The sequence below is a fragment of the Alexandromys fortis genome, unplaced genomic scaffold, assembly GCF_014885135.2.
Source record: "Alexandromys fortis isolate MF-2015 unplaced genomic scaffold, M_Fortis_MF-2015_v1.1 scaffold_489, whole genome shotgun sequence".
NCBI lineage: Eukaryota > Metazoa > Chordata > Mammalia > Rodentia > Cricetidae > Alexandromys > Alexandromys fortis.
Window position 1 is genome coordinate 20,079 of NW_026068357.1, and position 26,951 is coordinate 47,029.

At 52.7% G+C, this 26,951-nt stretch overlaps 3 protein-coding genes across 4 annotated transcripts; 1 reads left to right on the forward strand and 2 right to left on the reverse strand.

Moving 5' to 3' along the window:
• The first annotated feature begins 5 nt into the window (after nucleotides 1–5).
• On the forward strand, nucleotides 6–5,748 carry Nelfe (negative elongation factor complex member E). The gene is made up of 11 exons (XM_050132995.1): nucleotides 6–161; nucleotides 451–533; nucleotides 2,131–2,200; nucleotides 2,290–2,435; nucleotides 3,201–3,275; nucleotides 3,370–3,407; nucleotides 3,634–3,983; nucleotides 4,069–4,213; nucleotides 4,296–4,350; nucleotides 4,516–4,618; nucleotides 5,572–5,748. Exons 2-11 carry the CDS (start codon nucleotides 459–461, stop codon nucleotides 5,640–5,642), a joined length of 1,128 nt encoding a protein of 375 aa, XP_049988952.1. The 5' UTR covers nucleotides 6–161; nucleotides 451–458; the 3' UTR covers nucleotides 5,643–5,748.
• A 137-nt stretch (nucleotides 5,749–5,885) lies between these two features.
• On the reverse strand, nucleotides 5,886–11,797 carry Cfb (complement factor B). The gene is made up of 18 exons (XM_050132989.1): nucleotides 11,617–11,797; nucleotides 11,296–11,529; nucleotides 10,645–10,830; nucleotides 10,382–10,555; nucleotides 10,072–10,173; nucleotides 9,835–9,971; nucleotides 9,504–9,642; nucleotides 9,014–9,145; nucleotides 8,820–8,921; nucleotides 8,612–8,749; nucleotides 8,122–8,219; nucleotides 7,653–7,770; nucleotides 7,337–7,490; nucleotides 7,158–7,234; nucleotides 6,711–6,811; nucleotides 6,498–6,630; nucleotides 6,374–6,423; nucleotides 5,886–6,092 (listed from the first exon to the last, which is right to left on the reverse strand). The coding sequence occupies exons 1-18, from the start codon at nucleotides 11,684–11,686 to the stop codon at nucleotides 5,937–5,939; spliced, it is 2,301 nt and encodes a 766-aa protein (XP_049988946.1). The 5' UTR covers nucleotides 11,687–11,797; the 3' UTR covers nucleotides 5,886–5,936.
• A 353-nt stretch (nucleotides 11,798–12,150) lies between these two features.
• C2 (complement C2) lies at nucleotides 12,151–26,026 on the reverse strand. 2 transcript variants are annotated; one of them, XM_050132988.1, is made up of 18 exons: nucleotides 25,869–26,026; nucleotides 25,520–25,747; nucleotides 24,000–24,185; nucleotides 22,930–23,106; nucleotides 22,744–22,842; nucleotides 22,399–22,532; nucleotides 18,678–18,816; nucleotides 17,488–17,628; nucleotides 15,894–15,983; nucleotides 14,203–14,343; nucleotides 13,990–14,084; nucleotides 13,786–13,903; nucleotides 13,530–13,695; nucleotides 13,347–13,423; nucleotides 13,133–13,224; nucleotides 12,867–12,993; nucleotides 12,728–12,777; nucleotides 12,151–12,583 (listed from the first exon to the last, which is right to left on the reverse strand). In XM_050132988.1, exons 1-18 carry the CDS (start codon nucleotides 25,912–25,914, stop codon nucleotides 12,410–12,412), a joined length of 2,280 nt encoding a protein of 759 aa, XP_049988945.1. In that variant the 5' UTR covers nucleotides 25,915–26,026; the 3' UTR covers nucleotides 12,151–12,409. The 2 variants fall into 2 exon arrangements, with proteins under 2 accessions (XP_049988945.1, XP_049988944.1); XM_050132987.1 differs by having other exon boundaries at nucleotides 24,000–24,209.
• Between the last annotated feature and the right edge of the window lie 925 nt (nucleotides 26,027–26,951).

A 26,951-nucleotide genomic window follows, 5' to 3' on the forward strand; every position in this document is an offset into this window, starting at 1 on the left:
GCCGGAGACAGCGGGCCCGGGCGCCGCCCCCTCAGGTGAGGGCTTCGTCTCACATCCTTCGCGCCTTCCCTGCGCGGCCCCAGGTTCTTCCTCCTCCTCCTCTGGTCGGCCAGATATCGCTGCGCGGGCCCAGCCGCCTTCTCTGCCCACCGGACCCCGAGGTTGGCTGACCTAACCCCATTGGGCATGGGGGTCGGGAGCCATCGCCTTGGCGTCGCAGGGAGTGCTTTCCCTTCTCCGGGCTGAGGTACCCCAAGGCTCTGGTGTCTGGACCTTGGACAGGAGGTTGGACAGCAGCCTCGTGGAGACAAGGGGTTAGGGCAAGGCCAGAGGCTGGAGTAGGCGGGCCTGGAGGTCGGGGTAAATACAGGATGGACAGAAGTTGGACGACGTGTGCATTTTGAGTGGTGACGGTAGAGAATGATGTCTTGGGTTCTGCCCCTGCACCAGGAGCCGACATGTTGGTGATACCTCCCGGGCTGAGCGAAGAGGAAGAGGCGCTGCAGAAGAAATTCAACAAGCTCAAGAAGAAGGTAAGGGAGTAGGGCGGCGGCGCAGCCTTCTGCAGACTCGGAGGACACCTGGGTGAGTGTGAGGGGATGGGGCGCCCCTTCTCCTGGCTCATACCCGGAGCACACGCCTGTGTAGCTTCTCCAGCTTTGTCAAGCCTTTTCTGTTCGGTCCTCCATGGACCGGTCATCCTTCCTGTGGTTTGAGTACCACCCAAGAGCTGGAGGTGGTCACATTAGGATTCCCAGCTCCATGCAGTGCGTTTTGAACCATCAGACGGCCAAGCTAAAGTCACCATCCTGTCTGATCTACTCCCCTCTCCTTGCTTTTAGATAGGACCTCCTAAGCATCATAGGCCTTAAAATCTCTCTGGCCTTTTATCCCCTCTTCAGACAGGGCCTCACTGGATTGAAACTGTGTAGCTTTGGGTAGGCGGGAACAGCTCTGCCTGAACCACCGTTTTCTGTTCACCCCGCACCCAGCTCACTTCTGGCTTCCGTACTATTTACACAGCGAAACGCCTGTCATGTCTGCCCATGTTCTGTCCCTTCCACCCTCCCACTTTGTCTGTTTTTTTCCTTCGAAGCAGGATCTCAGTACATGGCCTAGGTTGGTCTTGAACTCCTGGGTCCGTGTGGTCTTCCTGCCTCAGCTTCTCTGAGGAGCTAGAACCGCAGGGGCACCTGATTATCTTGGTCCATCCTTCTGAGTGATCTCTCTAGTGACTCCTTCCGACGAGACCCGTCAGAACAGGGTTTGCTTGGCTCTCTTGGGGGCACCCTTGTTCCCCTGAAAACTTTTCAAGGTTTCCCATCGTGTATAGAACAAAGCCCTGACATTTCAGCCCAGCATCCCTTTCGAAAAAGACAGAATTACTCACTCTAAAAACCCAGAACCTTTTCTTTGCATTTGTACCACCTTGCTTTCTTAGTCTAAAATCTCTCTGTGTTGGGTAAATCCCACCCAGGTCCCAGTTTGATAGCCGCATAAGCATCTAAGACTGTTTGTGTGCGTTCAGCTGCGTGTGATTAGTAATTGATTATTCTTGGCTGGGAGTCTAGTCGTTATAGTTCCTGGATTGTGCGTTTCTCAAGGGTAGGAACTAGGCACTTCAGTTTTGTACAGCTTTGTGAAATACGCACAAGAAAGGTGGGTCAAATCCTCACGGGAGACATTCAGGACTTCTCTGCAGCTGATGTCTATCGTAGGGCTTAGGTTTGTTTTTATTTTACGTACGTTGGTGTTTTGCCCACGTGTGTGTCTGTGTGAGGGCGTAGGAATTGGAGTTACAGTTGGAAGCGGTCACATGGGTGCTGGGGATTGAACCTGGGTCCTCTTGAAGAGCAGTCAGTACTCTTAACTGTTGAGCCGTCTCTCCAGACACAGGGCTTAGGTTTTTGTTTTGCTTTTGTTTTTGTTTTTCAACTTCCAGAACGTGAAACTAGAGGGGCTTTGGACACCGTGGTTTGGTTAGGTTCGATATTGCTGGCGTCATGATGATGTAGGGACTAGTGCCGCTCCAGGACAAGGGAACCACGTGTACTCTCCCTGGAGTGATGCACACACGAGGCCAGCACCTTGGCTGACAAGCCTCTCTGCATTAATCTTTCTCCTTCCCAGAAAAAAGCCTTGCTGGCCCTGAAGAAGCAAAGTAGCAGCGGCACGGCGAGCCAGGGTGGCGTCAAACGCTGTAAGTGATGGAGATGGAGAATTGGGGGGGCGGCGTGGGGCTACCCCCACAGCCGGCATAATGCCTCCCTCCCTCCCTCCGACCCCCAGCGTTATCGGAGCAGCCTGTGGTGGACACTGCCACAGCAACAGAACAGGCCAAGCAGCTGGTGAAGTCGGGAGCCATCAGTGCCATCAAAGCGGAAACCAAGAACTCAGGCTTCAAACGTTCTCGGACCCTAGAGGGGAAGTTAAAGGTGAGCACCCTTGACTTCAACGAGATCCCCTCCAAGCTAGAAGGGGATAGCTTTAAGGGAAGTTAGATACGAGCAAGTTGTGCCGTCCTGAGGTTTAGGGTGTTTTCCTACTTCCAGTCTCTTTTAGTCTTTTTTACTCCTTTCTCACTGTTCCCCCAGACTCAGTGATGCACTGGCCTCAGCCTCACAAGTAGCCAGGGCTAGAGGGGCACGCCACCATTTACTGCGGGAGCATTAGGTTTCTTATCTGTCACATAAGGTGACTCCTACATTTCTGTTTTCCACATTTGCGCTTCCTGGGCTGAGGGGAGGTTTGGGTAAACCAAACACTTCCTTAAAAACAGCAATTCAGGCCGGGCGGTGGTGGCGCATGCCTTTAATCCCAGCACTCGGGAGGCAGAGGCAGGTGGATCTCTGTGAGTTCGAGGCCAGCTTGGACTACAAGAGCTAGTTTCAGGACGGGAACCAAAAGCTATGGAGAAACCCTTTCTCAAAAATCAAAAAAAAAAAAAAAAAAAACCAGCACATCAGCCAGGCATGGTGGTACATGCTTTAATCCCAGCACTTGGAAGAAACAAGCCGAGCTCTGAGTTCGAGACCAGCCTGCTTTACAGAGTGAGTTCCAGGACAGCCAGGGCTGCACAGAAATTCAAGTCTTGATAAACAGACAGAGAGACCAGCACGTCATCAGCAGGAAGTATGACAGGAGCAAAAGAGGACCTAGCTCTCCTGGTCTGCGCTAACGCGGTGTCTCCCCCTCCCCAGGACCCTGAGAAGGGGCCTGTCCCCACTTTCCAGCCGTTCCAGAGGAGCGTATCCGCTGACGAGGACCTGCAGGAGGTAATGGTTTCTGTGGGGCCAGGGTTAACTACAGAAGGCACAGGTTTTCCAGCACCTGGGAATCTTCTTAATTGTTCTGTCTTTTTTTCCTCAGTCATCCAGACGTCCCCAGAGGAAATCTCTGTATGAAAGGTTAGAGAGACCACCATTTGGTGTGGGGGTCAGTGGTTGGAGTCGTTAGAGAGACCACCATTTGGTGTGGGGTCAGTGGCNGGGGTCAGTGGTTGGAGTCGTTAGAGAGACCACCATTTGGTGTGGGGTCAGTGGCCGGAGTTCCTGAAAGGTTCAGGGCCGGCTGTAGACAGAGGTCCGTGAGAAGATGGAGCTCCTTTGGTCCTCACTGTCTGCTTCTCCCCAGCTTTGTGTCTTCTAGCGATCGGCTGCGGGAGCTGGGACCAGATGGAGAAGAAGCAGAGGGCCCCGGGGCTGCTGATGGCCCACCTCGAGGCTTTGACTGGAGCTATGAAGAACACGGTGGTGCCCGCTCCTCAGCCTCCCCTCCCCGAAGCCGCAGCCGGGACCGAAGTCATGAGAGGAGCCGAGATAGGGACCGCGACAAAGACCGTGACAAAGATCGGGATCGAGACAGAGACCGCGACAGAGACAAAGACAGAGACCGCGACAGAGACCGAGACAAAGATAAAGACCGGGAGCGAGACAGAGACCGGGAGCGAGACAGGGAGCGGGAGCGAGAGGGCCCTTTCCGCAGTGAGTGCTCTTGGCCAGGGTGAGGGGGTCCTGCTAAACGGAGGGTGATGGGGACTCAGTAGTGACCATGATTCCCAACCCACAGGGTCAGACTCGTTCCCCGAGAGGAGGGCCCCTCGGAAGGGGAACACTCTGTATGTGTATGGAGAGGACATGACGCCCACCCTCCTCCGAGGGGCCTTCTCTCCCTTTGGAAACATCATCGACCTCTCCATGGACCCACCCAGAAAGTAAGGATGAGCATCCCTGGGGGGATGCTGCGTGGGAACACTGGGTCATGGACCTCCACTGACCCCGCTTTTCTCACCCCAGCTGTGCCTTCGTCACCTATGAGAAGATGGAGTCTGCGGATCAGGCCGTGGCTGAGGTGGAGACTTGTCAGACCCCTCCCCTATCCCTCCTGCCCCCCTCAGGCTCTTCCTCCTCTCCTGATTGAGAACCTTCATCCTCAGACCCTTGTCTGGTCCCTGGGGTGCCAGCACCTGGCTCCCTGGAGTACCCACCCTCTGTCCCCTCCCCTTTTGTCCCACAGCTCAATGGAACCCAGGTGGAATCCGTGCAGCTCAAAGTCAACATAGCCCGCAAACAGCCCATGCTGGACGCTGCTACTGGCAAGTCTGTCTGGGGCTCCCTCGGTAAGGACGGGGCTCTTCCCTCACCCCTCCCTACAGCACACCACTGTGGGTCCCTCCACAGAGGGCCCAAGATCAGGATTTGTTTGTAGTAGGCAACTGATGGAGAGCTGCCAGGCTGTCTGTCAGAGGGGATGGGAGGGGAGGAACAGCACAAGGTCCCCAGCAGTGAATGGCTCAGGGAGGAGAGCAGGAGTCAGGCTGTCCCTCCGAGCTGGAGCAGTGTGTGAACTTGACTGTGGAACTGGACCTCAAACAAAAGGCCAGGCTCAGAAATGTGCATCCGAAACCATCAGAGATGGGAATTTTGGAGAAAAGGGTGACCCAGGACTGGTTTGGGGAATCAGATACATTAGGAAGCTGGGCTCTGTTTGTGCCAAGCACATCTCCAGCAATCCTGGCCCGCCAGGCTGAATAGGCAGCTGCAGCAAAGGAACCATTAAAAGGGTCCATGCTGAGAGCAGCCCCAGAAGCCCTGGGCCATGGACCCGGGCTCTGAGAAGGAGGCAGGGTACAGGACCAGAGAGGGGGCTGCCTATGGCCCCACAGATGTAGGGTGAAGTCCTTGGGTGGAGCCAGAGTGTGGAGAGAGAAGCTGAGCAGTTGGGCTCTGAGGCCTCCTACGAAGCCTGGCATGGCCTGTGGGCTTCCTTGAAGTGGACTGCCCACTCTGCCTGAGCAGATTTTCAGAGTAAAAGCCCTGTAGACACCGGGAAGGAGCAGACCGGCCAGTACCACAGGCCACAGAGATGCTCTCATCTTTAGCTTCCAGGGCCTCGTGATTTCGTGGCTCACCATGATAAGGGTCTGGATTTTCTAAGCCAGCGGGAGACTCTGGCCGCCAGAGGGCAGCATAGACACTGTAGGCCAAGGCTGGGCAGAGACAGGAGGACTGGAACCTCAGGCCTAGCCTGTGAGCTGCCTCAGACCTTAACTGTCACTTTCCCCCTCCCCAGCTGTCCAGAACAGCCCTAAGGGCTGCCACCGGGACAAGAGGACCCAGATTGTGTACAGTGACGATCTGTAGGAAACCTTTGTGGATGGCTTCTAGGACACGAAGCTGGATTCCTTGTGCCTCATATGCCCCCAAGCTGGTCTCAGTAAAATCCTGGGGCAGAAGCTCATTCACCTCCTTCAGCCTCTAGTTTTTCAGTATTTGGGATGGGGTTAAACCTTCAGAAGTGGCTGTCAGTGTTAATGTTACTTTGTAGCAAGATGACCAGTGCACATCCCCTGCTCCCTTACCCCCAAAAAGATGTGGAACACAGTCTTGATTGCAGCTGCTTTAATTTAGTCCTCTCCCTGCCCAGCAGGGAGCCCTTCATAGAAAACCCAAATCCTCATCTTTGAGTTTCTCCTTGAGCCAGGGCAGCACCTGGAAGAGATTGATGTGGAAGTCCCGGGCGTGAGCAGGTACCATCTGTTGCCGCCGCTGGCCTTTGCAGACATCCACTACTCCCCAGCTGATCACACCGACCTGTGTAGATGACGGGTGCACAGGTCACTTGACACTTCACAATCCCAGAAAGCATCCTAGCTGGCCTAAAGAAGGACACTAGGAGCCCAGCTTGTACTGCCTTCCTTGGTGCACACAGACCAGACACTTGGCTTGCCCTGGCCACTTCAGAACACAGCGTCAGATGAGGTCAGAGCGAGCCCTGCTCTGCCACCGTTACCAGCCGCATGCATTAGCTTTCCTTTCCACGGTTCATGCTGCCCCTGGGCATCTCCCCCACAGACTAGAAAGTGGACACTCACTTGAATGAAGCGGCTCCTCTTGTGAACAATGAGAGGACCCCCAGAATCTCCTGTGGAAGAGAGGTGCTGTAGGGGAGACTGCCAGGCCTCAGGGGCTTGTAGCACAGCCAGAGAGCCACCTCACCTTTGCAAGTATTGGGGTCAGCATAGGGATCCACCCCTCCAGTGCAGAGGAACCTGGGGGTGACCACCTCAGACACATCCTTGACTGATCCATAGCCGGGGGCCTTCAGAGCATCTCTCTCACAGCTGTCTTTCTATAGGGAGAAGGCATGATGGGCAGAGCTGGCTCGGGAAGGAGCAGGCCAAGGCGGCCTCCCCAGAGGCCCCTTCTCACCTTGTCCCCATTCTTGATGTAGACCTCCTTCCGAGACAGTTTCCTCCCCTCTTCAGACACGAACAGAGCTTTGACATCCTTCACAGGGAGCAGCTCCTCCTCTGGACAAGTGACAGAGTCATGCCCCGTCCCCCTCACTTCTCGTCCAGCAGAGCAGATGTCCCTTGGGCCCCTCTTAGGTGCTCAGCCTTCAGCTGAGCATAGTGCTACTTGCAACTCCCTCTTTTGTGAGAGGGGGGGGTCCAGACAGGGTTTCTCTGTGGCTTTGGAGCCTATCTGGAACTAGCTCTTATAGACCAGGCTGGCCTTGAACTCACAGAGCTCCGCCTGCCTCTCCCTCCCAAGGGCTGGGATTAAAAGTGTGCACCACCACCATACGGCTATAACTCCCCCTTGTGACCCCTTGTCTTGGGTCTCATCCTTGTCCCCTCCCAGACCTCGCCTTACTGTGCTGCTTGCACGTGGCCGTCTGAGGAAGCCGTAAGGCTCGGGTGGCTCCCTCCGTGCAGGGGAGACAGATGGGCCTATTCAGGAGACGGGGACAGTCAGGGGCAGCAGACAGCCTGCCCTGTACCCTGTACTTTCAGCCCACCTTCCCTGGTTCCTCAGGGCCCGGGCCCACTCACCTGAGAGTCTGGCCATACTTGAGCTTGGTCTTGAGCTTGACAAGGGCTACATCGTAGTCATAGAACTCAGGGATTCCTTTTGCCTTTTTCTCATTGATGTTGTAGTTGGGGTGAAATAGGACCTCTTCGATCTCCAGGTCCTGCCTCTTCCCTCCTGAGAGGAGGAAAATGGGTATTGTTTACGTAAGCAGCCTCCTGGCTCTTGCCCCATATTATTTGAGTTCTGCTTTCCCCGACCTTAGGGTGTAAGGGAAGGGAGGGGAGGGGAGGGGAGGGGAGAGGATGGCCTGGAGATGAGAACCCACTGCATCCTTACCCACGTTGACCTTGATGGAGTGCTTCTCATCGTCTACCATGAAGCAGTGTGCTGCCGTCAGCACAAAGTACTCAGACACCACAGCCCCCATGCAGTTCTCATGGCCTTTCAGCGGACGCTGGGGAAGAGCAATGCCGTGACAGCCTTGGTGCATGGTGCGGATGCTGGCTTCATCTGTGCTGCGTCAGCACCCTGTTGCCCTGTTTCTCTCTCAGACAGGGTCCTGCTGCATAGCCCTGGCTGACCTCAAACTCAAGGTAGTTCTGCTTCTGCTTCCAGCTGCTGGGGATCCCCCGACCCCACTCAGACAGTTTCATAAGTTCCTGGCATTGACCTTGAACTCACTGTAGCCCGAGCAGGCTGTGAATCTCTGCCCTGCCTCAGCTTCCTGAACAGCTGGGATTGCAGACCTGGCTAGTGTGGACATTTCGTCTCCCCTCCCACAAGTCCCCTCTGCTGGAATACTCACAGTGACTGAGATCTTGGCCTGCCACGGCTGCTTGTGGTAGTCCGTGCCGTCCTTGTGCTCCCATACCATGCCACAGAGACCCAGAGATTTGGTTTCATCTAGCAGAAAAAGAGTGCTGAAGGCTCAAGTCATGGCAGCCGTCTCTGTCAGGTCCCTGCCTGTCTGTAGAGAGCAACGGCCCACGAGGAGGAAGAGGGGAGGGGTTCCCTGTGTTAGACTAGGAAGCCCTGTGATGTAGTGAGAGAAGCTTAAGACCAGGCTATCGGAGGATTAGGCACTTTTAGCCCAGCCTTGGTGCTGACATCCTGACCCTGAGCCTGTCTTGACCTCTCAGTTTCCACACCTATGAAATGAACTCTCCGAGTTCTGTGATTGTGAGATCAGGAAGTGAAGAATGTCAGGAAATCAGAATAGACCCTAGGGTGGAGAGGGAAGTCAGCAACCTTGGCCTGCAGACAACTTGCCCCTGTGCTCCCTTGCGTCTTCCTACCAATCATCTTGTAGAAAACGTCCTCCAGGTCATCCATATCCTTGACTCTGAACACATGCTGCTCGTTGTTCTTCTTGGAAGCCAAGGCATTGATGTTCGCGGGGTCCACCAGAGGCCCGACCCCAAACACATAAACATCTAAGGGAGAGAGAAAGGATGGGGGTCCAGCCCTCTGCCGAGAGTGCTGGGTCCCAGGTGGGTCACTCACCCAAATAATCTTCCCGGGGATTTTTGCGATCCCTGCCGATGTCCAGCAGGTTTCGGATCTCCTCGATGACGGTGACAGGGTCTCCACCCATGTTGTACAAGCCTGTGGAAGACGCAGGTCCCGTGAGAGTGGACGTGAGGACCAGACACTGGCGCAGGAGATGAGAGGATGGGAGGGCAGGAGAGAGGTCTCACCATCAGTCATGATGATGATGACATGGCGGGTTCGATTCCAGCCTTCCGGCGGGACGTCCTCCGCCCAGCTCATCATACTGTAGACAGCCTGGAGAGCTCTCTTGGTGTTGGTCCCCGACTTCAGCTTGTGGTCTAGAGAGGAAAGGGATCATTCCCCTGTCTGATCTCCCAAGCAGCCCTTGAGCCCCTCCAGTCTGTGACAGCTGAGATCCCACATACTTTAACTTCTGCTTTGCCAAGTAGACCATGTTGACCTTGAACTCACGAAGACCCACCTGCCTTTTGAATGTTGGGATTAAAGGCCTGCACCACCAAGCCCACCCAGTCTTTAACTTCTGGTTCCTCACCCACTTGCCGTTGGCTCTCCAGGCCCTCCCAGCAATCTCCATTGCCCAAGAACACTTGGTAAACTTCTAAATGAAGAGCCCCAGCCTCAGACCACAGCAACCCCACTATGCACCTCCCAGTTTCCCCTTCCCTAACCTCTGACCTTCATAACTGATTTGGTTGAGCTTCTCCGTGACCCAGTCAGCGTCGCTGCTCCTTTCGTCGGACACCCTGACCAAGACTTTGGGGACTGTGGCATAGGTCACTAGACCATACCTTGGCCTCACCCCATAACTGGCCACCTGCGGGTGAGCAAGAGGTCACTGTGTTAACAGTGTCATGGAGGACTCTGCACTCCTGTGGAGGCAGGGAGGACAGGAGTGGGGCCCAAGGGCTGCGGTTCCTGAGGACCTGAGACCCAGGGACCAGTCTTGAAAGGGCAGTGAGGTCCAGACAAGGCCCCCTCATTTCAAAGGGAGGGAAAACTGTTCTACCTTCTCAATCAAGTTCGTGAGACACCGCTTGGCCCCCGTGAAGTTGCTGGCCCCGATGCTGTCCGATCCATCCAGCACCAGGTAGATATTCATGGAGCCCGAGGGGTCCAGGATGATCTTCCTTTTCTGGTATTCCCCTGGGCACCATCAGAGACTCAGCTTCCAGCATGCACAGTCCCTGGCAGGTTAGCCACCCTTCCCCAGGTTCCCGCCCAACCTCCCTCCTTGTCCTCAAACCTGGACTATGCCCGTCCTCGGCATCAACTCCTTCTATGGTCTCGGTCAAGGAGGCTAGGAAAGCTTCGGCCACCTCTTGAGGGGTGTCATACATGAAAGAGTCTAGGGACGGTCAGAGAGTAGGTCAAGTGTCTGCAGTGCAGAGGGCACGCAGACAGGGCGCTGGATTTCAGGATGGAGGGCCTTAGAGTGTAGAAAACTGACCAAGGTTTGGAAAGTGAGAAGGAGCTAAGGTAAGGCGGTGAGAAAACAGTGTCCTAAAGTGGAGACACCAGGGAGGAGCTGACCCAGGGAGCAGGTCAAGATTCACCTTGGCAGGAAGGCTCTGTCCCACTCCATGAGCCACCTTCCTGACATTTTCGCTGCTGGGAGCCACGCAGGACAAGTCCCCGGTTGCAGTGATATGTAACAGTGTCTTCAAGGCGGTACTGGCTGCCCACCTTCCTTGTGCCAATGGGAATACCCGGGTTGGGACAGTATCCCGCTGCAGAGACATGAGGACAGTTGGAGTGCCCATATGTCCCAGGGTGAAACCTCAGGGAGAGGGTAAAGCCGGGGCAACCTGCTTCTCACCTCCATCATCACAGACTGCTGTTTGTCCATCCCACCGGCCGTTCACTTGGCAGGTGCGGTTAGCAGAGCCCCGGAGAGTGTAGCCGTCATAGCATTGAAAAGAAATCTGGTCACTCAGGTTGTAGTAGGGGGCCCGGGGCCAGTACTCCCCGTTTTCAAAGTCCTGTGGCCGTGGGCAGCGAATTGCTTTAGGGGAGATAGGTAAACGTCACCGAGGGCCGTTTCTGGGTCCCTCGTGTCCCTGAGAAACATACTGCCCAGTGCCCTCAACCTGATGCCCCTCCTCTTGTGTTTCGGGATCGTTTTGTTTTGAGACAAGGTCTCATGGAACCCAGGCTGGCTTCACACTCACTATGAAGCTGAACATGACTTTGAGCTTCTGACCCTCCTGCCCCTGCCTCCTGAGTGCTAGGCTTACAGGCCTGCACCATCACCGTTTCGTGTAGGGCCGCGTTGTCCGGGCTAGGCCAGCTCTCTACCGAGTGAGCTGCCTTCCTAGAATCCCGGCTCCGGTTTCTAAGTACTGTTTCCACTGCCAGGGCTGCCTGACACGAGGATGCGTTTCCCACATGTACCCCCGGAGGCATGCCCACTGCTCAGCCCGCAGCTCTGCCCCTGCCACCCCACTGCTCACACTCCCAAACCTCCGACCTCTGCATTCTGCCCTCTTAACAATCTTCTGGTCTCGGGTCTGCAGGGCGCTCCAGGAGCCTGAGGATCTGCAGGTCCGGGTCTGCACAGGATATGGGTAGAAGCCCGCGGGACACAGGTACTCCAGGGCCTGGCCACCTTGGAGAAGCTGGAAGGAGCCACCTTTGATCTCTACTCCTTCCAGAGAGCAGGGGACCTGGGGCCGGCCTGCGAGCACTGGAGTTGTGCTCACACCTGAGGAGAAAGGCCGGTGAAGCCTAGCCCCAGGAGGCCAAGGACAGATACTGGGGACAAAATGAGGATGGGGTGTCTTTTGCTTACCTCCAGAGCAGAGGCCTAAGACCAAGAGAACCAGGCAGGTCTGAGGACTCAGGCTATACCCCATCATCATGGAGAGTGAAAGAGAGGCCCGCGGCTAAAAGCCCTCTCCACTTCACTCTGGGTGTCGACTTGGCTCGCTGTCCAAACTGAAACTGCAGCGCTGGGCCTGGCTACACCCATTCCCACTGGCCCTTTTATGCAATCTGCTCTGGCACCTGCATTTGGCCAGCCTGCCCACACAGACATTGCTTTCCTGGAACATTCACGAAGGAGGGCCCCTGCTGAGCTGCCAACTGAGGAAACAGAAACTATCCAGCCCCATTTCTTTATTGACCAAGTGCCAGGACTTCCCTTGCTGAGGGCCCCCTTAGCCCCCAGACCCTCCCAGCAGGCCCAGACCACCCCCTTAGAGGCCAGCTTCCCATGGACGGTGATGGGGCAGAGTCCAGCCGCTGTTTGTACAGCAGGGTCTCTGACCTACCTTCCTGGAACCTCCCTGGCCTCCCCACCCCCAAGACATACGACAGGCCGATGTGGAAATCACTGTTTTTATTCATTTCATAACTGGGAAATTCCGCGTGAGAGTGAGAAGTGCAATCCATGCACTCTAAGGAAGGTTTGCACACAGGCAGGGCAAGGCCGCTGGACAGAGGTCCCAGTACAACCCTGAGGATTCCCCACCTTTTGCCACTGTCTCTGGGTTCCTGGGGCCCAGGGTTTATGTACCCAGGAGTGAGGACACTCAGAGGTCGTGGCAGAAGGGGTCAGAACAGTAAAGGACTCGGGGACCATGTTAAAGGGGCAAAAAGTTGAGGACTCCATCCAGGTGCTGACGCAGCCAGGGCTGCAGGCGGAAGAGATTGATGTGGAAGTCTCTGGGCTTCACACTCTGGGGGGGCTTCCTGCGCAAGTTTTTGTTGGAGGAACCTTGACAAGGGTCGTAAAGACCCCAGCTCACCAGGCCCACCTGGAGGAAGAGACACGGGGTTGGATAGTGCCAGCCCTACTCCAAGACTCAACCCTTCTGTTCCTCAAAGGGCTCCCACCCGACCCTGCTTGAAGGACTCACACCCTGCCTGGCAGCCAGCCCCTTCCAAGCCCCACTTCCCACCTGGAAAAATCTATATCTCCGCTCAAGGAAAACCGCGCCCCCAGATTCTCCTGCAGGGAAAGAAGGGACAAGAGCCAGTGTCACCCAGGGCAGATGTCACAGTAACATCTCCCTGGGAGTGCAAGGACGGCTTTCTCACCCTTGCAGGGACTGTCATCCTGCTCCATCCCACTGCACAGGAACTGGTCTGTCACCACCTCACTGACGTCCGTCAAGCTGGGGAAGGCGTTTTTGTTTTCGGAGACGGCCTTGATACAGTTTGTCCGCTGCAATGTGGGGAGTAGGAGAGAAGAATGCCAGGAGACATTAAGCAGACCAGCAAGGCCCTGGAGAAGGGGAGACTCCAGGCAGGGCTGGACATTCTGGAGCTCCCCCCACCCCGCAGGATCCCTTCTGAGCTCTCACCTCTGGTCCTGTCCTGAGGTTGATGTTCAGTTTGTTCCCATTCAAAGCCACAAAATGTGCAGGAACCTTCTGCTGCTGCAGAAGTTCAGTCTCTGCCGGCGGGGAGAAGGCAGTGTCAGCACAGGCTTCCTTACCCAGAGCCCCTGCATCCAGCCTGAGGTGAGGACTGCAGCCCAGGCCCTGCCAGCACAGCCAAGCTCTGTCCCCAGCTCACCATGCTCTCTGCAGGTGCCCCCTTGGGATCTCCGAAGAGCCATATTGGCCTCCACAGTGCAAGGAAGACAGATGGGCCTGGGGAGAAAGGTGACCGTCACACGGGCCTGCCCTCAGTATCCCCTCTGGTACTTTCTAGAACGCTGTCCTCTGTAGGCTGCCCTCCCAACCCGGGCTCAGGCACCTGGCATGGGTGGACATTTTCACTTTCTGGGTCAGCTTCAGCAGGGCAATATCATCAGCGTAGAACTCAGAGATGCCCTGGCTCTGCTTTGCGTGGACGTCAAACCCTGGGGCAATCAGCGCCTTCTCCACGAGGAATTCTTTGCCATAAGGAGAGGTGGGATCCCCTAGGGACAGCGGTGGATTAGGGTGGACTAGAAGAGACCGAAGGCTGACCTGAACCGGTGGTGACGGGCCGGCTGCAGCCCCTGACTTACCCACGGTGACCCTCCACAGGTGCCGGTCCTCCATCTGGGTATCATGGAAGCAGTGAGCTGCTGTCAGTACCCACTGGTCAGAGATGAGGGACCCCCGGCAAGTCTCCTTGCTCTTGGGCTACAGGGAATAGACAACAGTCTGGGTTGGCTGTTTCTGGCTGTTTTCACCTCTGGGATCCAAGCCCTGCCCCTCCTTTCCGATACCTTAAAGGTGACATGCCAAGGTGTCCTCTCCTGGTCAGAGGCATTGGCAGACATGTTCCCGACCCCACAGATGGTATCCGTCAGCTTGGAGACATCTGTGGGCAAAGGCAGGGAAGGAGGTGGGTGACGGGTACGGGTCCAGGCTGGCACCCCAAGCCCCCGGCTGACTCCTCACTCCGCTCTCTGCAGCCAGGGGGACGAAACTTCACGTACCCAGCATGTGCTCAAAGACCTGCTGCACGGCCTTTGCGTCCTGCAGGAAGAAGGCATGCCTCTCGCCATCCTTCTTGGACGCCAGCTCGTTCAGTTCTTTCCAGTCCACATCCAGGTTGCCCACCCCGATAGCATAGATGTCTGAGGGGGAGGAGGGAAATCACGAGAGCCTGTGGCCAAGAGCCCACCCAAGACGTGAGGCAGGTACCTGAACTCCCCGAGCCAACAAAGACCTGAATTAGACGGATTCTGCCTCCTCCATCCCTGCCTGTCTTCCTCTCCTCCTGCCGCCATCCCTGGACCCCAACCCTGCTCAGGCCTCTGCCACAGCCGTCCACATGGCTCTTCAGCGAGGTCTTCTAAGTGTGCGATGCCCCAGACCCTGGCACGCCCTACCCATTCGGCTTCACTTCGAGGCACTGGGTACCTATCACTCGTGGCTGAACAACTGCCTTGTTTACCCTGTGTATTGCCTACAGGGGGTAGAGCTGTGTGTCCTAGAAGAATGTGTTCAGGTTTCATTGTGAATGTCACCTGCAGTAGAAACAAGGTTTTTTTTTTGGGGGGGGGGGGTTGCGGGTATTGAGACAGGGTTTCTCTGTGTAGCCCTGGCTGTCCCGGAACTCGCTCTGTAGACGAGGCTGGCCTCAAACTCATAGATCCTCCTGCACCACTGGGGAAACAGGTTTGGTATTACCAGCACTCAGGAGGTGGAAGCAGGAAGATCAGGAGTTCAAAGCCAGCCTTAGTTACTTGGTGAGTTAGAGGCCAGCCCAGGCCTGTCCCAAAAATAAAACAAAAGAGGGCTGGAGAAATGGTTCAGCCGTCAAGAGTGCTTGCTGCTCTTCCGGAAGGCCTGAGTGTGTTCCCAGCACCCACGGCCTGTAGCTCCAGCTCCAGGAGCAGCAAGGGCACGCACACGCATGTGGCATCTGTTCACACAGACACACACATCTACAGAGACAGAGATAAATATATTTATAATAGGAGTAGACAGAGGGCTGGGGAATAGTTCAGTGGCAGAGTGCTTGCTTGGTAGGCACAAGATAATAAATACATAAGAAATTTGAACCCCAACATAGCTGCTGGACACTGTGGAAACAGGACAGAAAATGGGGTAAAGACAGAGTTGGGGGTCTTGTGGCTACAAGCCAAGGACGCCTGCAGCCACCAGGCCTCTACATAGCAAGACCCTGTCCCCCCCCCCAAAAATGCAATTGTTTTCTGTCATAGATCAGTACACTTTGTGGTCACCCTGAACCTGAGAAGTCATTTGTTCCTTAGCAGCCTGCCAACACCCCACCTAAGTGTCTCCTGCTGAAGGGACATGGGAGGGGACAGTCCTACGGGGAACCCAGGCCCTTCTTCCTGCAAAGTTCCCTGAAACATGAGATGGTAATGGCACGGCAGCGGACAATACCGAGCGTTCTCTGCAGCAGACCACACTTCCCACCCGCAGAAGCCGCTCCGGTGCCGACAGCACCACTCAGGACAGAAGAAGCAGCAGCCCACAGCCCAGCCCTCCGGAGATGGAACCGGAGTAGGGACCATAGCCAGTTTGGTACCCAGGTCCTCCGTGTGATACTCAGCCACTGCCACACAGAACTACCCGGAAACCCTTATGGCTCAGAGCCAGTGCTGATTCACACTGGAACCCCAGGCAGAGGAGCTTGGATGGGGCAGAGCCTTACCCAGATAGTCGTTCCTGTTCTGACTGATGTCCAGGATACTTCGGATGTTATCAACTGCTGGCTTGGGAGAGCCACCCATGTTGGACTTTCCTAGACAGAGAAGGGAAAGAATCCTCCATCTGGATTGAATGAAGAATTTCTCACAGCTCTGGGAACACGGGGAACATTCAGCCATTTTAAAACACACCATTTGGGGCTGGAGAGGTGGCTCGGTGGGTAAGACTACTTGTTGCTCTTCCAGAGGACCTGTGTTCAGTTCCCAGCACCTACATGGTGGCTCACAACTATCTAGAACTCCTTCTCCAGGGGATCCAATGCCCTATTCTGACCTCCAAGGGCTCTAGCCTCACATATATTGCACATACATAATACACGCAGGTGAAACCAAGTAAACACATGAAGACAAACCATTTCTGTAAAGCAAAGGAAACAGCAGAGAACAGAACCCGAGTGGGGGCAGCCTTTACCAAAGGAACTGCAGACAAGTTTTAGAAAGTATTGAAGAAACTAGGTGCTAAGAAAATAAAACTCCCACTGGGCGGTGGTGATGCAGGCCTTTAATCCCAGCACTCAGGAGGCAGAGGCAGGCGGATCTCTGTGAGTTCGAGGCCAGCCTAGTCTACAAGAGCTAGTTCCAGGACAAGCTCCAAAAATACAGAGCAAACCCTGTCTCAAAAAAACCAAAATTAAATAAATAAATAAAAAATAAAACTCCCAATCAATAAATGGGCAAAAGAACTGAATAGACAGTTTTCAAAAAAAGAAGCACAAAGGCCCATAACCATTTTTAAACGTGTTCGGTGCCCTTACTCATCAAGGAAATGCAAATTAAAACTACATTGAGACAACCATTCTGCCCCAGTCAGAACGGCTGACACCAGCCAACCTCACAATCAGTCTGGAAAGGATGTAGAAAGGAAGGAGCCCTCTCACTGCCAGCCAAGATGCAAAGTTACGTACACTGGTGTGGAGATCATGCCGGACATTTCTCAGAAACATTCAGAACAGAGCTACTGCATGCCCCAGCTGTTTCACTCCCGGGCATGTGTACCCGGAGAACGGCACACCCTTCAGGAGGGATGTCTGCGCCCTCATGACTGTTGCTGCCTAATTCACCAGAGCAGACAACTGGAATCAGCCTTGTCACCCACCAACAGGTGAGTGGATAATGAAAATGTGTGTGTGTGTGTTTATGGGCTAGGTGTTGTGGCACATACTTGTAATTCCAGCCACTCTTGCAGGCTGAAGCAAGAAGACCAGGAGTTCGAGGTCAGCCTGGGCTACAGAGTAAGAGCCAGAGTCTTAAACAAAATAAAATAAAGTAAGTAAGCCATGGGTGTGTACATCTTTCATCCCAGAACTTGAAAGACAAGACAGAGGCAGGTGGATCTCTGTGAGTTTGAGGCTGGTGTGGTCTACATAGTGAGTTCCAGACCAGCTAGGGCTACCCAGAGAAACCCTGTCTCAAAGCTAAACAAACAAAAAGACCACGTGAGTCCCCCAGTGGCAGAAAGACAACCAGAACACAAGACCTCAGAGCCTGTCCTGACGCTGCCCACTGTTGCCGACCTCCAGCAGCGAGGGAGACACCCACCGTCTGTCAGCAGGATAATGGCGTGGCGGATCTCGTGCCAGGCAGAGGTCGCCAGGCTGAAGCGGGCGATCATGTTATTCATCATGAGGTAGACGCTGTTCAGAGCCTTGAGAATGTTAGTCCCAGAGGCGTTTTCATGATCTGGAATGTGCCAGAAAAAAAAATCTCTTGAAAACAAAAACGACAAAAACCCTCTACCCGACTGGGACTGGGGCGTCTCTGTGTGTGAGAGAGCCAGAAATGCAAAGAGTCAGTGTGTCTGATAAGCTCGGATATCTTGTATGTCCACCTTAGAATGTTCACTGCAGAATCAGATGTGATGGTGCAAATCTGTAACCCTAGCACTCAGAAGGCAGAGGCAGGAGGATCTCTGTGAGTTTGAGGCCAGCCTGGTCTACAGAACAAGTTCCAGTTCAGCCAGCGCTACACACTGAGACTTTGTCTCAAAAATTACTTAATTAAATACAGACGGAAAGAGTTCGTGGTGCAGCTGTCTGGCGGCACCCCAACACGGTATGCGTGGTTTTACACGGTATGCGGGCGGGTAATGAAAGCTATGAGGTGTAGAAACTGGAATCCTATCGTTATCCTTGGACCCAAGTGCCCGAAGAATGAAGAAATGTGCTGGGCGGTGGTGGCGCAAGCCTTTAATCCCAGCACTCGGGAGGCAGAGACAGGCGGATCTCTGTGAGTTCGAGGCCAGCCTGGTCTACAAAGTGAGTTCCAGGACAGCTAGAACTGTTACATAGAGAAACCCTGTCTCAAAAGAAGAAGAAGAAGAAGGAGAAGAAGAAGAAGAAGGAGAAGAAGAAGAAGAAGAAGAAGAAGAAGAAGAAGAAGAAGAAGAAGAGGAGGAGTACTCAATATCTCTCACACTCTTTCTTTTTCTCTCCCTCCCTGTCTCCTCCCCTCCCTCCCTCCTTCTGTCCCTCTCTCCCTGATGAAGGGTTTCATGTAGCCCAGGCTGGTCTCAGTTTCCATAGGTAGCCAAGGATGACCTGGGATATGAGCAACACCTTCAGGCCCCTCCCCTCTGGGGTCTCAGCAGCTGCTCTGCTCAGTCCATCCTCTACCACCCCACCTCACCACCCCAGATGACCTCCCCCACCAGATGACCTTCCCACCAGATGACCTCCCCCACCAGATGACCTCCCCACCAGATGACCTCCCCCTGCAGATGAAGACCAAACCTTTATAGCAGACTTTGTCCAGACTGCTCATCACCTCCACCCCATCCTGGGATTTCTCACTCAGGATGGACATGATGGTTTTGGGCTCGGAAGCAAAGGTGATGATAGCAACGCTGACCTTGATCTCAAAGCTGAAGATCTGTAGGGAGGGGGAGAAGTGGTATGGGCAGGTGTGGCAAAACCAGGCAAGAGCAGGTCCCAGAGACACCAAGAGCCTGCGCTCTGCTGACCGGCGAGACCCTTGGTGAGACACTCAGGGGACGGCGCATACTAAGTATGTGCTCCTGGAAGACCCCTCCTCATTTCACCCACACATCAGCCCAGTGGTGGTCCGTGATGAGCATGCCCATCTCACAGTTAAATTGAGCTGTGCTGCTTCAGCCTGAACCATACCACTGAGGAGAGTGTAGGGCAGACCGGAGTTACTCATTTGAAGGTCTAAAACAGTCTTCAGAACACACACAAATCCTGTTTAAATGCAGCTGGGGGCAGGGCTAAGAGCATTTGCTGTTCTACCTAAGTTCCAATCCCAGAACACGGCTGGATGGCTCACAGATGCCTGTAATTTAACAAATGTCTGTAATTTCAGCTCTAAGGTATCCAGTGCCTGTGTCTGTCCTCCCAGGACGTGCGTACGTGCACACACACACACACACACACACGCACGCACGCACATGCACACATACACACACGTGGCACTCACTCACCCAGTCACAAATACACACACACACATAAATAAAAATTAAAAATAATAAAAATAAAATAAGATGGAGCTGGGAATAGAGACAAATCCACGGCAAGGCAAAAGGATCAAAATTCAAGGTCAGCTAGGCGTGTGAGGCAGAGGCAGGAGGTAAATCTTTGTGAACTTGAGGTCAGCCTGGTCTACAGAGCAAGTGCTAGGACAGGCACTAAAGCTACAGAGAAACCCTGTCTCAAAAAACAAACAAACAAAAGTATTGGGCCAGGTATGGTGGGGAGAGGCAGGCTGATCTCTGTGAGTCTGAAGCCAGCCTGGTCTACATAGTGTGTTCCAGGACATAGTTCTTGTTGGTGCTGCCCTCCTCGTGTGTGTATATGTGTGTGCACATGCAAGTACATGCATGCGTGTGTGTATGCACGTGCGCGCGCGTACACATCTTGTTGGAGTCAGTCTCTGACAAGTCTGTCTGCTCTGGGCTGAGAACTCCAGGGAAGCTACCAGTGTCCAGCAGTTCTGCCCCTGCTCTCCATCCCCCTGGGATTACAAACACGTCTATGGCATCTGACTTCTAAATTTTTTTCTATTCGGATTCCAGAGATCTGAAATGAGGTTTGTGCAACAGGTGCCTTTACCCATGAGCTATTTTCCTAGTCTTTTGTTGGTCCCATGCTGTCTGAGGCTGGCCTTAAGCTCCTAACATCCCGCCTCTACCATATCTGTCTTGGGGTATGAAATTATTGGCTTATATAGTACTGAAAACAACCTGATATTAGCATAAAAACAGACAAGAAGACCAATAAAACCAAATGGAAAACTGGATATTAATCCACACACTATGAACACCTGATTCTTGACAAAGAAAGAAGCAAAAAAAAAAAAATCAAATGGAAAAAAGAAAGCATATTTAACAAATGATACTGGCATAACTGGATATCAACATGTAGAAGAATGAAAATAGATCCATATCTATCACCATGCACAAAACTCAAGTCCAAATGGAACAAAGACCTCAACATAAAGCCAGCCACACTGAACCTTTAGAAGAGAAAGTGGGAAGTACACTTGAACTCACTGGCACAGGAGACCACTTCCTAAATAGAACCCCAGCAGCACAGACACTGAAACTGAAAAGCTTCTGTAAAGCAAAGGACGCGGTCAACAAGACAAAATGACAGCCTACAGAATGGGAAAAGATCTTCACAAATCCCACATCGGACATAGGGCTGATCTCCAAAATATACAAAGAACTCAAGAAATTGTTCATTAAAAGAACAAATAATCTAATAAAAAAAATAGGGTACATACCTAAACAGAGAACTCTCAACAGAGGAATCTAAATTGGCTAAAAGACACTAAGGAAATGTTCAATATCCTTAGCCATCAGATAAACGCAAATCAAAACAATTCAGAGATTCCATCTTACACCTGTAAGAATGGCCAAGATCAAAAACACTGATGAGTCGGGCAGTGGTGGCACACACCTTTAATCCCAGCACTCGGGAGGCAGAGGCAGGCGGATTTTGTGAGTTCGAGGCCAGCCTGGTCTACAAGAGCTAGTTCCAGGACAGGCACCAAAGCTACAGAGAAACCCTGTCTCAAAAAACAAAAAACACTGATGACAACTTATGCTGGAGAGGTTGTGGGGTAAAGGGAACACTTCTGCATTGCTGGTGGGAGTGCAAACTGGTACAGCGCCTTTGGATGTCAGTGTGGCAATTTCTCAGAAAATTAGGAAACAACCTTCCTCAAGACCCAGTAATACCACTTTTGGGAATATATCCAAAGGATGCTCAATCATGCCACAAGGACATGTGCTCAACTATGTTCATAGCAGCGTTGTTTGTCATAGCTAGAACCTGGAAACAACCTAAATGCCCCTCAACCAAAGAATGGATAAGGAAAATGTGATACATTTACACAATGGAGTACTGCACAGCAGAAAAAAATGACATCTTGAAACTTGCAGGCAAATGGATGGATCTAGAAAACATCATATTGAGTGAGGTAACCCAGACCCAGAAAGACAATTATCATGTACTCATTCATAAGTGGCTTTTAGATATTAAGCAAAGAAAGCCAGCCTACAGGGCTGGAGAGATGGCTCAGTGGTTAAGAGCACTGACTGCTCTTCCAGAGGTCCTGAGTTCAATTCCCAGCAACCACATGGTGGCTCATAGCCATCTATAATGAGACCTGGCGCCCCCTTCTGGCTTGTGGGCACACATGCAAGGAATGCTGTACACATTTTATATATATATATATATATATATATGAAAGCCAGCCTACAAATTACAATCCCAGAGAACCTAGACAACAATGAGGACCCTAAGAAAGACATACATGGATCTAATCTTCATGGGAAGTAGAAAAAGACAAGATCTCCTGAGTAAATTGGGACCATGGAGATCATGGGAGAGGGGAGAAGGGGAGAGAGAGGTAGGGAGGGGAGTAGAGAAAAATATATAGCTGAATAAAAACAATTTTTTAAAAAGAAATTATTGGCTTAATAGTATAAATGTGACTTCAATTTTTGAAATTATTGGTTTAATCAGGCAGTGGTAGCACATACCTTTAATTCCAGTTCTTGGGAAGCAGAGACAGGAGGATCTCACAGAGTGAGTTTCAGGACAGCCACGGCAGCTACACAGAGAAACTCTGTCTCGAGAAAGAAAGAAAGAAAGAAAGAAAGAAAGAAAGAAAGAAAGAAAGAAAGAAAGAAAGGAAGGAAGGAAGGAAATGTATTGACTTAATAAAAATAATGATCATTTAACAGAAGTGCCCCGTAGGTTATCTCTCTGGAGACCGCAGCTGTGGATGACGGATCCCTGAAACGCCAGAGCTGCGCTTTGCTCCTGTGTGGTGCCTCCGAGCACCCAGCCCTGTGCCTCAGACATAGTAGGCGTCCCAACACATTTATGGAATAAAGATATGATCATATACACTGAACTCGTGGTTCTGGGACTCTGAGCGCCAGCAGGGCTGGGAAGGAAGGACTGCCCACAGGTCTGGGCTCCTCACCCTGTCCACCATGAGGGAGGCACTCTCCTTGAATATCTCAAAGTCTTCTTTGGACACACTCTGAGAAGCATCAAGCAGTAAATAAAGGTTCAGGTGTCCTGAGCGCTGGATTTGGATTCTACGGCCCAGATTTTCTAAATAAAACAGGAAACAAAGCGTTTACATGCCCACCCACCCTGGGCTCAGTCGCCCACCCCACTCCCGGCTCAGTCACCCAGCACTACCCGACCCTGGCTCAGATGCCCACCTCGACCCTGTGAGACAACAGGGTCACTCAGCTCCCAGCATCCACATAAACTGCCCCTCTCCTGCTCCATCCAGGTCCCCTCTCCAGTACTCACTCACCTGTCCTCTTCTGGATGGGATTGGTGGCTCCAAGCAGGCTGGTGAAGGAGGTGCCTAGGGCAGAGACCACATCCTCGGGGAAGTCGTAAGAGTAAGGCTCTGTGGGAAGAGCCACAGGAGGTCAGCCAGGACCAGACCTGGGTGTGGAGTCCCAGGAGAACACCAGAGAACACGGAGGGTACTCACGCCGGCAGATCGGTTCTGTCCCACTCCACACCCCGTTGCTCTGACACTCCCGCTCAGCAGAGCCAGTCAGCACCAGATTTAAGGAGGAACAGCGGTATCTGACCTTGTCCCCAAGGTCAAAGCGAGAGCCCGTCCGCACTGTACCCACTGAGATGCCCGGGTTGGGGCAGTGGCTAGCTGCAAGAGAACAACAGGTAAGGGTCTGGCGATGTCTGCAGCTCACCGCCCTTGTCCTTCACGCCATGTCCCCCTTTAGACACCAGAAGCTTCAGACTAGAGTGTGGTCGAGACCTTACCTAGCCCTCAGCCGCCCCTGGAGCCCTCCAGGCCTGACCCTCTACCTAGAGGAGACTCTGAGAGGATGTGGAACAACCAGAACTCTGTTTAAACAGCTGGAGTGTCCACTGCGGGAACCCTGCATAAAGTTGAGTCTGCCAGCTTATCACTCCAGAAATTGAAGTCCATGAGAGACAGTTCCCAAACCTCACTCTTCGCAGCCCCAAACAGACACCACTCAAATACTCAACAGGGCATAAAATATACTTTACAATACAGTCATATAACGGAATACTGTACAATTTTAAAAAGAGAGAAGCATGGACTCTCGTGACAACATTCATAATTCTCAAAACTAAAGTACTGAACAAAGGAAAATGTGATGGGGGCTGGAGAGATGATGGCTCAGCGGTTAAGAGCACTGGCTGCTCTTCCAGAGGACGTGAGTTCAATACCCAGCAACCACATGGTGGCTAATAACCGTGTGTAATGGTGGCTCTATGTAGACCAGGCTGGTCTCAAACTCAGAGATCCACCTGCCTTTGCCTCCAGAGTGCTTGGATTAAAGGTATGTGCCGCTGAATAAATACATATTTTTAAATTTTCCTACTATGGAGTTTGGAGTACAGCTCTCTGGTAGAGGGCTTGCCTGGCATTCCCAAAATCCTGGATCCCATCCCCAGTCTCACACACCAATTGCATCCTTTTAATACAAAGCTTCTGAGGCTGCAGCCCCACCCCACCCCACCCCACCCCACCCCACCCCCACGCAGCCCAACAGCGAGAGTGCTTACCCCCGTCATCACACACAGCTGTCTCTCCATCCCACACGCCATTGGGGCGACAGTACCGCACAGGCGAGCCCCGCAACGTGAAGCCATCCTCACACTGGAAGCTCAGGTTGCCACCCACAGGGTGGGACCCCAGCCGAGGGGTGTATATGCCATTCTCAAAGGAAGTCGGCGCTGGACAGCGAACCGCTAGAGAGAGACAAGAGCTGGAAGCTAGGTGTTGGGGAGGGGTCTTCTGTTAGAACCCGAGACTGGCAACTGTCCTGAAGAATTTGGGGCGGTGCAGCCCATAATCCCAGGACTTGGGCCACTGAAGCTCAGGTCCCGCTAGGCTGTATATGGTGAGTTTGAGGCAGAGGCAGGTAAATCTCTGAGTTCTAAGTTCGAGGCCAGCTACATGGAGAAACCGTGTCTCAGAACCACCACCACCTCAAAAAATCAGAAAGTTGGGGGTGCACACCTATAATGCCAGCACTCGGAAGGCAGAGGCTGGTAAGTCAATTACTTCAAGGTTGGGTCCAGCCTGGGATACAGAGTGACATTCTGTCTCAAAAAACCCCCAAAGCCAAACATGGTGGCTCACACTTGTCCAGCCAGCATGGAGAGGTGGGCTCAGGAAGCAAGAGCTTAAGTTCAGCCCCAGTGAGTTCAAAGCTCACCTTTGAAACCAAAACAGACAGAGTTGGCAGGCTCAACACAAAATTGACTAATCAAAAAACAGCTGGGGAAATTAACTCACTAGGCGTGCTGATCAAGCATAGTAAATCCCTCATTACCGTCTGCAACACCAAAGAAAACCCAAAAAATAGATTGAAACATAAGATTGCAGTTTTAGGCAGTTGTTTGAATATTGTCGACTTAAAACAGTTCATTCTAACTGACTGATTAATGCCCCCCTCGAGGTCCGTGGTCCCCCAGTCTCTCACCAAGGACTAAGACACTCAGCATCCATTTTATTTATTTATTTATTTATTTATTTATTTATTTATTAGTTTTTCAAGACAGGGTTTCTCTGTAGCTTTGGAGCCTGTCCTGGCACTCGCTCTTATAGACCAGGCTGGCCTCAAACTCACAGAGATCCGCCTGCCTCTGCCTCCTGAGTGCTGGGATTAAAGGCATGCGCCACCACCGCCCAGCTTCTCAGCATCCATTTAGAATGGCCAGTAATCCTACAGTTGATTTTACCCAAAAAAAGTTTGTCCTTACTAAGGACAGAGGGCTTTTTCTGGGTTTGCTTGTTTGGTTGGTTTCTGTGGGTTTTTTTTGGGGGGGGGTCTTTGTTTGGGTGAACTGTTTGTTTTTTGGAGACAGGGTCTCATTTTACAACCCTGGCTGGCCTAGAACACACCATGAAGACCAGGTTGGCCTCATACTCACAGAGATCCACCTGCCTCTGCCTCCCGTCCTCCCTCTGCCTCCCGAGGGCTCAAATTAAAGACGAGAGTCTCAACAACCCGTGTTTTCTGGTATTTTGAAAGCCCCCCTCTCTCTCACCAGTCCCCAAGAACCCTCGACGGACTCACGTTTGCAGACTGCTCTAACAAACCGAGAGGATCTCTGGGTGAACGGCGGCGTGCCCGATCTTGGGGTCTGCCACTGCCCGTTGCTCTGGCATCTTCTCCAGGCTGGGACTGGGTAGCTGCCCAGCGGACAGGAGTAGGTGAGGAGGCTCCCAGGGGCCCAGCCATGGCTGAGGGTGAAAGTACCACCGGAGATATTGACATTCTGAGGACAGGAGACAGCGGCCAGGCCTGTGGGTGTGGAAAAGGAAAAGCAGCCCAGATGAAAGAGGGGCGAGAAGTGGCTGTCTCTGGACCCAGCAGCACCTGCCACGCCCACAGGGCCCCAGTAGCCTCGTTCCCTGCCTCCTACCTGGGCACAGCCACAGCAGGCAGAGAAGAGTCAGCAGAGAGGCCATGCTGTCGGGACAGGAGAACCGAGAGCCAGGGGAGAGAAAAGGTCATCTGACTTCCCCGAAACCACCGCTGGCTGAGCAGGCTGCCAGAGAATCAAAAGGCGGGGAGTGGCGAGGGCATGGTCAAGGGGAGAAAAAGGAGAGGAGAGGCCACAACAGAGGTTAGGGATTCAGCTTTGGGGGCAGAACCGTTGCCTTGCTCCTTCATTCCAGGACATCACAGTCAATAGATTGTGGACATTGCTCCTAACTGGGTACACACCTACTACACACACCACACACACACCATACATACACCATACACACACACAAATACACCACACACACACAAACCACACACACACATAAACACACACCACACCACACACATACATACACCACACACATATACTACACACACACACACACAGCACACACACACCACACACACACCACACACACACACACACACACTAAAGCACACTTAGTCTTGTGTGGATCGTGTTAAGCACACAAACCCACAAACCCTACACAAAACACTGTATTTATGCTGCTGCTTCCTTTGGAGTTGGCCCCAGGAATTTGCTTCCCTGGTCGGGTGGGTCCTGCTAAGAAGGCTTCTGAGGAATCGAAACTAATCTTTTCAGAGCTTCTTGGCATATGGGGAGATTCTTGGAATACGGCATATGGGTCTTTCCCTGAAAACAGGGTTGAAAAAAAAGAAAAAAACCAAGCAGTTACTTGCAAAGTCGGGAAGAATGCTTAGAAGATTTTTTTTTTGAACATCCAGCAGATAAAATTCCCAACTTGTTAAAAAAAATTGTGGGTTGGGTAGTCAAAAGAATAATAGTATTTTCTAGTTTGAGATACACCTTTTTACTGGGAAAAAAACACTTTCTTCATACAATATATTTAGAGGTCCTTGGACTTCCCACAGGGCAGGGAACCCTGATTGCTCTTTGGGCTTACAAGGGAGGGGGACTTGACTGGGGGAGGGGGAGGGAAATGGGAGGCGGTGGCGGGGAAGAGACAGAAATCTTTAATAAATAAATAAATAATTA

Coding starts and splice junctions, on each gene's coding strand:
- Cfb (XM_050132989.1), bottom strand. CDS start 11,686: ATGATGATGGGGTATAGCCTGAGTCCTCAGACCTGCCTGGTTCTCTTG. Junction 7,491..7,652: donor CTCCATCAAGGTCAACGTGG/GTAAGGATGCAG, acceptor TCCTCCTCTCAG/GAGGGAAGAGGCAGGACCTG. Junction 6,812..7,157: donor GGCCACGTGCAAGCAGCACA/GTAAGGCGAGGT, acceptor TCACTTGTCCAG/AGGAGGAGCTGCTCCCTGTG.
- Nelfe (XM_050132995.1), top strand. CDS start 459: ATGTTGGTGATACCTCCCGGGCTGAGCGAAGAGGAAGAGGCGCTGCAG. Junction 534..2,130: donor TCAACAAGCTCAAGAAGAAG/GTAAGGGAGTAG, acceptor TCTCCTTCCCAG/AAAAAAGCCTTGCTGGCCCT. Junction 3,984..4,068: donor GCGAGAGGGCCCTTTCCGCA/GTGAGTGCTCTT, acceptor CCCAACCCACAG/GGTCAGACTCGTTCCCCGAG.
- C2 (XM_050132987.1), bottom strand. CDS start 25,914: ATGGCCTCTCTGCTGACTCTTCTCTGCCTGCTGTGGCTGTGCCCAG. Junction 24,210..25,519: donor TGTTAGAGCAGTCTGCAAAC/GTGAGTCCGTCG, acceptor CCCAACACCTAG/CTTCCAGCTCTTGTCTCTCT. Junction 22,843..22,929: donor GACAGAACCGATCTGCCGGC/GTGAGTACCCTC, acceptor CTCTTCCCACAG/AGCCTTACTCTTACGACTTC.